This window comes from Osmerus eperlanus, chromosome 16 (assembly GCF_963692335.1).
Source record: "Osmerus eperlanus chromosome 16, fOsmEpe2.1, whole genome shotgun sequence".
Taxonomy (NCBI): domain Eukaryota; kingdom Metazoa; phylum Chordata; class Actinopteri; order Osmeriformes; family Osmeridae; genus Osmerus; species Osmerus eperlanus.
Window position 1 is genome coordinate 12,221,815 of NC_085033.1, and position 8,999 is coordinate 12,230,813.

Below are 8,999 nucleotides of genomic sequence, written 5' to 3' on the forward strand. Positions count from 1 at the left end.
AGGACTGGATTAGCTACCTTCTCCGTAAATCCCATTGAGGTCTGAGAATGAACCTTCTTTCATGTTTTAAGACTGGTAGTTTGTTAAGGTTATTTGAGAATTTGTTTTCCTCCCTTGTCGCACCTGAGGTGGCGTGCCTTGAAGACACAGCTGGTGTTTTAGTTTTTTTTCTCCCCGAGATGCTGATGTTACAGGCAGAGGTCGTCCCGATACGGGTTGCTATGGAAACAGCGGATATCAACCTGCCATTAGACTGAAACGAACGAGTACAATGGCTAAAGATCATAGGTTGTTTAGATGGTAGGCTCTGTCCTTCAGCAGATGACGACTTGCAGAGGGAAACGAGGGCCCAAGATGAAAGGCAGAGATGGCTAAAAAGGGGGATGGAAATAGAGATGGGCATCTCAATACTCGGAGATGGTGGACGAAGAGCCCTCAGACCAGCATTAGGCATGAGACCTTCACTGACTCGGAAGTGATGATGAAATGTTGAGAAATGTTAGCAGGCAAACACGCATACATGCACACTCACGCACCATCCCCTTTAGATCCAGATACAGCCTAGTGTTCTTCTACACTGTCTCTGCGGTCCCTTCTTGTGGACCTATTTGAGTGAATCATTTCTCGAGTGAATCTCTCCGCTGCCCTATCCTGCTGCCTCCCATTCATCACCACAACTCTTTTCCAGTCACACCAGCCCTAAGAGCCTGCCTCAGAGACAGGAAGCCTGGATCTTCAGATACCTGACAAGATGGATGACACCGACCAGGAGGTGACAGAAACATGATAAAAATACGCCCAGGGTTAGAGACAGTAAACAAAGAAATATACTACCGGAAGAACACTTGAACGATTCCCTTTCAGCTCTGACTGTACGCACTCAATGTCATCATCTGGACTAGACAGCGCTCTTCTTTAAAAACCAAAAAAGATTTCATGTGGATTTGTAAATACAAATCTTCTGGGAGAACTGACATACATGCATCATGGTAGCGCTTCTCTCCAAAGACCTCCCAGGATACTTCCTCAACAGATGTTAGCATCACTCACTGGATGAGTGGAGAGAGAGCGAGAGAGCAATAGGGGGGAGAGAGAAAGAGGGAGACGGAGAGAGAGAGAGAGAGAGAGAGAGAGAGAGAGAGAGAGAGAGAGAGAGAGAGAGAAAGAAAGAGGGAGACGGAGAGAAAGAGGGAGACGGAGAAAGAGATGGAGAGAGGGAGACGGAGAGAGAGAGAGAGAGAGAGAGAGAGAAAGAGAGAGAGAGAGAGAAAGAGGCAGAGAGAGAAAGAGGGAGACGGAGAGAGATAGAATAACGAGGAGAAAGGAGTTGGAGTAGCAGCAGGTTGTCGGAGGCTCTGACAGTCCTGTAGCGTGTGATGGAGAGTCTCAGCAGAGCGCTGGCCCAAACAGCAGGGTGATATTGTGTTTGACACAAGCAAACAGCCTGAGAGGAGAGGGGAGCAGGCCAACAGGGAATCACTTACCTCTGCATGGGGGGCTCCACTCATATCTGGGGAGGCAGATAGACACAAACACCATACCTGCCTACACACACACATACACAAACACACACAGGAATATCAATGACAACCTGCCTAGATGTATTTGCCCTAGAACAGGGTCACCAACAACTGTGTCCTCTACACCGACAGGCAGATGCCTTATTAGAACACATCTTTATTCAGATATGCTAATACAGTATAATATCTGTAATAAGATGCTCTGAAAGTAGTTGGTGGAAGGATGAACCTGTTGGATCTTTCTGACGGCAAGAAGAGCACCCGTGAAACTGATATAACTGCTCAACTTGTGGTTGAAATTAGGCACAGACAATAGGGGACACAAGCTGTAACATGATCACAATGTCTTGACTCTGTGCACATTTCCCAAACAAAAAATCACAATGCTAGAATGTTTCATCATGTTTTATGTTACTCAATCCCAGGTTTTCTGATAAAAATGCTCCACTTGTCTAGCATCACCCCAAGATCCTTCTCCCTCTACCCTCCTGTTTCTGATGTGGACGTATATCCCTTTTCATTTGCTGGAGTGGTCTGGCATCGAACTCTAGAGGTGAAGAGTGAGGTAAAAAAAGCCTTCAGGCAAATGATTTATGACTCATTTCAGCTCCAAAATGGCTGCCACCGCCTTTATGCTTCCAAAGCCCTCTGCCAAGTACAGCTTCTCAAGTGTCTCACGTCCTTAGCAATGAATGATGGACGGCAGGGGTGTTTCACATACAGCCCAGCTCTGCTAATAAAAACACTGTTTCCTTTCATTTCTATGTGGAGGAGTGCTGGGGGAGGGATGTTGAATGCCAATTCAGACTTCTTGTTGGTCTCCCTACAGCCATGCTGCATTAGTTCAGCCTACAGCAGTGACAGTCAACGTGAAGAGGAGGGAGAAAGGTCTAGTGGCTATTTGTGTCACGGTAATTATTTACAATTGCATGTGTGTCATTCACTTCAGATTTGAAGTGCACTGGATGATGAGAAAATTCCGATATTGCTCGGCGATATTTGGAAGGTGCTACCTGTAAACTTACTCTATCCAGCAAAACTCATGAGCTTAAGACCGGACATCGAACCCGTTCCAGCTACCCTAAACCTTAGCGGGGCTAGGAAGGTTTTAATTTGTTTCTGTGGTTATATACTGTACCGTGTCGTACATATGCGCATGTGTGTGCAAACCATTGAGGTTCAGTCTCTGTGTGTGTGTGCGCGTAAATGTTTTGATTCACGGCTCCTGACCAGAGTGAAGAAGTGTGCTTTTTTTGCACAAGTTAGAAAACGTCAACAGTGCGCGTGCCTTCCTCCAGACCACATTGGCATTCAGCATGCATGCACACGCGCACACACACACACTCACACAGGCACACACGCGCACACACACACACTCACACAGGCACACACGCGCACACACACACACACACTCACAGGCACACACACACACAAACACCCACACACACTCACACACACACAGGCACACACACACACAAACACACACACAGGCACACACACACACAAACACACAGGCACACACACACACAAACACACACACAGGCACACACACACACAAACACACACACACCCACACACACTCACACACACACAGGCACACACAAACACACACACAGGCACACACACACACAAACACACACACAAACACACACACACGCGCACACACACGCACACATCCCCTGGTCTGCATCGCTACACCCACACCAGCATGGGTGTAAATCACCGATCAGTGGAGGCAAGCGGAGAGGAGCGGGGGGAGGAGGGAGGGATGGAGGAGGAAGAGGGGGGGGTGTGACATGATTTACAATGAGATCATTAACCTTGAGAGGCAGCCTGGCCTGTGCACTATAAACACTGTCTCTCAGACGGACACCTCTGCCTCAGCCCAACAAACACAAGCACGTCTGGGGCATCGCAGGCAGACACACAACACAGAGAAATCTACTTTGTGTTTTGAAACCCCTATTCAGTATGTATACCTGTCCTCACAAAAGGATCAACTGTCGTACAAAATATCAATGACTTTTCAACACAAACACATTGTATTAATCACAGCAATCATATTTATTTACTCACAATACCCAGCATGTCACAGACCTCTGGAAACATATCTCCCTTACTATGTAACACCAGTAGACAGTTATTTACAAAGATGCCAGAAAGTCTGCAGTCCCCTGTGCCAAACCGAGTGATAAAATAGTCCTCTACACAATCACACTCAAAAACTGGCACAAAGACCCAGGGGAGACAGATTAAAAATAGCTTTTAAAAAGTGAATCTTTTACAATGATGTCACCTCAGCTATTTAAAATAGAATATTGCAACAAACAGTAAAATACGACATATGAAACAGCATTCACGTTCTTTTTTGGCAATATGTGTGTTGTCCCCCCCCCACCAAGACAAAAATCACTGTTAAATGTCATCTACAAATGACCTAGCTTATACTGTGGTTTTCCATTTCATTATCTCACCGACGCAGTATAAAATCCTCAATAGGTGAGCATCGAAACGCAAGTACAAATCAGAAAGATATGGATTTTTTGTGTCTGTAGTGCAGTTGCTAGGTGCATGTCCCATATTGAACGTTTAGAAAGAAGTCAAAAAAGGAAACATGAGTACGATCCCTATAGTTCACATGCATAATAAGATGTCAAAGTGCAAAACACATTTGCTCCAGAGGGACCCACTCGCAGATACTGTATATTCTGACACCCTGCATTGAATTAAAGTCAATAACATACACCAACATGGACCTGGTTCACAGCCCTGTACAGACTCAGTCCCAGTAACAGACATCTCAGCACATGATATGTAGTGGTCACATACACATTCAATCCTCACGATGAAACAATCAAACGTCTACAGTAAAGCATTGTCTGGAGTAGTGTATTTAAATCTACACGACAGTTTTACTTAATGTCCTCCTCCTCCTCCTCCTCCTCCTCCTCCTCCTCCTCCTCCTCCTGAGCCAAATAGTATTTCACCCACCTCAGAGGGGAGCAGCTAACGGGAGGCATTTGAAAATGTCAGCTCCTGCTTAATGAGGTCTTCCCAGACTCTTGTGAGTAGAAGCCCACAGTCTCTTGGCAGAGGCCTAAGGCATACGGATGAACTGTGATCGGACGTTCCTAACATTCACCACATCTTTCTTACGCCTCGGTTGCCGTCACATATCTGACATTAACATTTGTAAACAAGAAGAAGAAAAAAACACACACACACACAGTGTCAATAAAGTATGGTATGTAAAACTAGACTATCAGCAGCACACGTTTCACACAGGGACCTCGGGGGAAGTAAAAGATGCTCAGTCCCAAACTGACCTCTAGACTTTTCACCCCTGCTGGAGGCCACAGCCTCCACCCATCTCAGTTAACGCTCCCCCCCTCGCCCAGCCAACACGGGCAGATAGGCTGAGCCTCGGGCTGGGGGCTGAGCCTCGGGCTGGGGCTGAGCCTCGGGCTGGGGCTGAGCCTCGGGCTGAGCCTCGGGCAGGGTCTGAGCCTCGGGCTGGGGCCTGAGCCCGGGCTGGGGCTGAGCCTCGGGCAGGGCGCTGAGCCTCGGGCAGGGGCTGAGCCTCGGGCTGGGGGCTGAGCCTCGGGCTGGGGCCTGAGCCCGGGCTGGGGCTGAGCCTCGGGCAGGGCGCTGAGCCTCGGGCAGGGCGCTGAGCCTCGGGCAGGGGCTGAGCCTCGGGCAGGGCGCTGAGCCTCGGGCTGGGGGCTGAGCCTCGGGCTGGGGGCTGAGCCCGGGCTGGGGGCTGAGCCTCGGGATGGGGGCTGAGCCTCGGGCAGGGGCTGAGCCTCGGGCTGGGGGCTGAGCCTCGGGCAGGGCGCTGAGCCTCGGGCAGGGCGCTGAGCCTCGGGCTGGGGGCTGAGCCTCGGGCTGGGGGCTGAGCCCGGGCTGGGGCTGAGCCTCGGGCTGGGGCTGAGCCTCGGGCTGGGGGCTGAGCCTCGGGCTGGGGGCTGAGCCTCGGGCTGGGGCTGAGCCTCGGGCTGGGGGCTGAGCCCCGCAGAGCTCTCCCTCTCCCTGCAGCTACACACTGTCACTGCCGTCGTAGACCACAGGCTTCTCCACACTCAGACGGTACAACACCTTCTTGGAGATGAACCTGAAACACACACACACACAAACAAGGGCCCCAGTCAAGGTGCATCGAGGCAATGTGAACACCGTCTGGTTGGTAAATGACACATGGATGAGTGTAAATATGGCATTGATGAAGTAAGTGTGGAGGTACAGAATCACTGTGTGTGTTTGTGTGTCTGGGGAGACTGACCTGGAAAAGGAGTTGTCGAAAATGAGCGTGTATTCCCCTGGGTTCCTCACCTTCAGCTCTCCCTGGATGGTCTCCTTGTGGGAGCTGCAGCGAGTCAGAGGGATCAGGACCTGGGGAAAGACAGCAGGCGCAGGACAGACCCCTGGAGTCAGCTTTCTCCCTTCAAGTTTTGCAAGAAGATCAGATGATGCACATTCAGCGTGTCAGGAAGAAGACTGTCTTTCCTGCTTAGGTGTCACTGTGTGTGTGTACAGTACAGTATGTGTGTGTGTGCTACCTTAGCCTGGTCCAGAGGGATCTCGGTATCCTCCCGGTAGACCACGCTGAAGGATATGCTCTTGGGCTCAGACGTGAACACCCAGCTGATCGTCGGCCCAGCGTTGCCCACGGCGATGGGGATGAGGCTGTAGCAACTGGACTTGACGAAGAGCTCTCGGGACGAGTCCCCGAATCCTGTGATGTCATCCACAGAGAAGGGGACGCAGAGCCTATGGGAGGAAGCACCAACAAACCCCTGGAGGATGTTAATGAAAGATAACCCCTGGATGATGTTAATGAAAGATAACCCCTGGAGGATGTTAATGAAAGATAACCCCTGGAGGATGTTAATGAAAGATAACCCCTGGAGGATGTTAATGAAAGATAACCCCTGGAGGATGTTAATGAAAGATAACCCCTGGAGGATGTTAATGAAAGATAACCCCTGGAGGATGTTAATGAAAGATACCCTGGATGATGTTGGAGAGCGGAGACGGGGGGGGGGGGGGGGGGGGGGGGGCGGGTCAGACTCACGTGAGCTCGCCAGCCCTGAGCAGACAGATCTCAGCGTCCTGCACAGAAGCACTGAGGTCCTCGGCATCTTCAGAAGTGGTGTCGCCCGCACTGGTGCTGCTGTTCCTGAGGACCACAATAACAACATAGAATTATCTCCTTTTCCCAGGTTGAAAGACATTGGAGAGGTCTCAGTGTGTGTGTGTGTGTGTGTGTGTTCTTACAGCTCTGCTGCCCCCTGCTGTCTGTGTCCGGGAGAGCAGGGAGTGGAGAAGGAGAGGTCGGTGTCGTACACCCCGTTCACCTCCTCCTCGGAGATGATGTCAAACACCCCATCGTCCGGCGCTAAACCCTGCTCTGCTCCACACACCCAAAACATTTAGACACACACACACACACACACACAGTGGACTCACTAATAACACATTCTACTCCACTACCAGTTAACATTAGTGGTGCCTTTTTGTTCTTGACAGATCTCTCAAGAAACTGCATGTGTGTGTGTGTGTGTTATACAACTTACAACTAGAAAGACTGATATTGTGTGTGTGTTTGAAGATGTGCTACCTGAAGTGTTGCTTCCCTACCTGCTGTGCTGGAAGCGGTCCTGCCAGGCTGGGGCAGGGGGCCAAACGGAGGGTCTGGAGCGCTTCCCACGTCCTGCTGCGGGTGGCGCTCCACCACAGCGCTGTGCTGGCTGTAGCAGTCACGGCAGCATCGCTCTCTGGCGCCGCCCTGCTGGGTGCTCACCGTGTTGCTGCAGCAGTAGTAGCAGAACGGACGGCCGCACAACCTGGGAAAGGGCCGTGTCCACAAAGACGCGTAGATGTATACGAGTGTGTGTGCGCGCCAATGCAAAAACCATACCATCTAGTATAAATGGCTTATCTCGGGACTTGAATGTAAGTAAACAAGACATGCTATTATCAACAGGAAATTGACTGTCTGGATTGGCATCAAAATGGACTTGTTTGAAACATTAAAAAAAAGCTCATAACTAACATTTGTGCACTCACATTTGACAGGCGCAGGTGTGTGTGCGTGCGTGCTTGACTGACCTGCAGTTGTGTTTGCGGAGCCACCAGCTGAACTGGCTGTGGCAGCCCAGGCAGTAGTTGACGTCCCTCTCTGTCTCCTCGTCGCGTAGCTTCTGCTCAAACTCCAGGGCGTCCGACTTCTGCCACAGAGCGTCCTTCTCCCTGTAGGGGGCGCCACCACACACCGTTTACAACAGGGGTCTCCAACCCTGGTCTGCAGGGGCCGCTGACCTGTATTTTTTTTAATGTTTCCCTGCTCCAACACACCTGATTCAAATGAACGGGTCCGTTTGCAAGCTCTGCAGAAGCCTGATAACGACTATGCTACCTGCCAGTAGGTTTTTGCTCCAAACACACTCATTTGACCAGATTCAACACCAGTCAACTGAATAACCAGCTTATTATTAGAATCAGGTGTTGAAGCGAAAGCCTACAAAGAACAGGGTTGAAGAACCCTGGTTTACAAGAATGACTCATTACAGTGACTCACATACCAACACTGTGAGCCGATGCCCTATTTAGCTGTGAAGACTAAACAGTCAAGCCAAGACTGCTCCCAGGGCAGGAGGAGGGGAGGGAGGGAGGGAGGGCAGGGGAGGGAGGGCAGGGGAGGGAGGGAGGGCAGGGAGGGAGGGAGGGAGGGCAGGGGAGGGAGGGAGGGCAGGGAGGGAGGGAGGGCAGGGGAGGGAGGGAGGGAGGGCAGGGGAGGGAGGGCAGGGGAGGGAGGGAGGGCAGGGGAGGGAGGGAAGGGGAGGGAGGGCAGGGCAGGAGGAGGGAGGGCAGATGTACCTGATGAGTTGGATGAGTCTCTCCTCCAGGTTGATCTTGGTGCGGTAGAGGTCATCCAGCTCTGCGGAGGTGCGCAGGTCCACGTTCTGTTTCTCCGTGATGGCTCGATGTAGACGGTCCCTCAGGTCCTGGCAGGACTTCTCCGACCCCGCCAAGCTCTCCTCACACCTGAGAGGACACGCTCAGAACTCAAATCAACCTGCTTTAAAACGATAGATTATATGCTTTATGTATTCAGTACGTACTGGGACTGTAAGGCTATGAGCCAGGGGCATAAGTCTGTTTTCAAATGTGCGTGGGAAAGGTTTTGTTGTTGTTTGTTTTTATAATAACTGAGGAAGCGGCCGTTAAATATAATTTTCGTAATTAAAGGTGGGAGGGAGAGATTTTCCGTGTGTTAAAGACACCGACTACCCTGCTATAAGCATATTTAAGATGTCAACACTACAGAGGGTCATGCAGTGTAGAGGCTGGATACACATGTATTAAGACTGTTTTGTTTTTATCCATACTAAAAGACCCACCTGGTCAAGTTCCCTTTCAGCTGGCTTAGTTCCTCTTCCTTCTGAGAGATGTCATTCTCAGACTTGGCTAGTTGAGCAT

The 8,999-nt window shown here is 50.6% G+C and overlaps 1 protein-coding gene across 1 annotated transcript in view; it reads right to left on the reverse strand.

Moving 5' to 3' along the window:
• Positions 1 to 5,411: 5,411 nt before the first annotated feature.
• Positions 5,412 to 8,999, reverse strand: part of LOC134036090 (FYVE and coiled-coil domain-containing protein 1-like) — a 10,579-nt gene continuing 6,991 nt past the window's right edge. The window contains 9 exon segments of the mRNA XM_062480843.1: positions 5,412 to 5,631; positions 5,800 to 5,909; positions 6,077 to 6,287; positions 6,592 to 6,696; positions 6,795 to 6,927; positions 7,158 to 7,363; positions 7,629 to 7,769; positions 8,397 to 8,564; positions 8,921 to 8,984. Of these exon segments, the coding sequence (XP_062336827.1) occupies positions 5,556 to 5,631; positions 5,800 to 5,909; positions 6,077 to 6,287; positions 6,592 to 6,696; positions 6,795 to 6,927; positions 7,158 to 7,363; positions 7,629 to 7,769; positions 8,397 to 8,564; positions 8,921 to 8,984 (1,214 nt within the window). The 3' untranslated portion in view covers positions 5,412 to 5,555.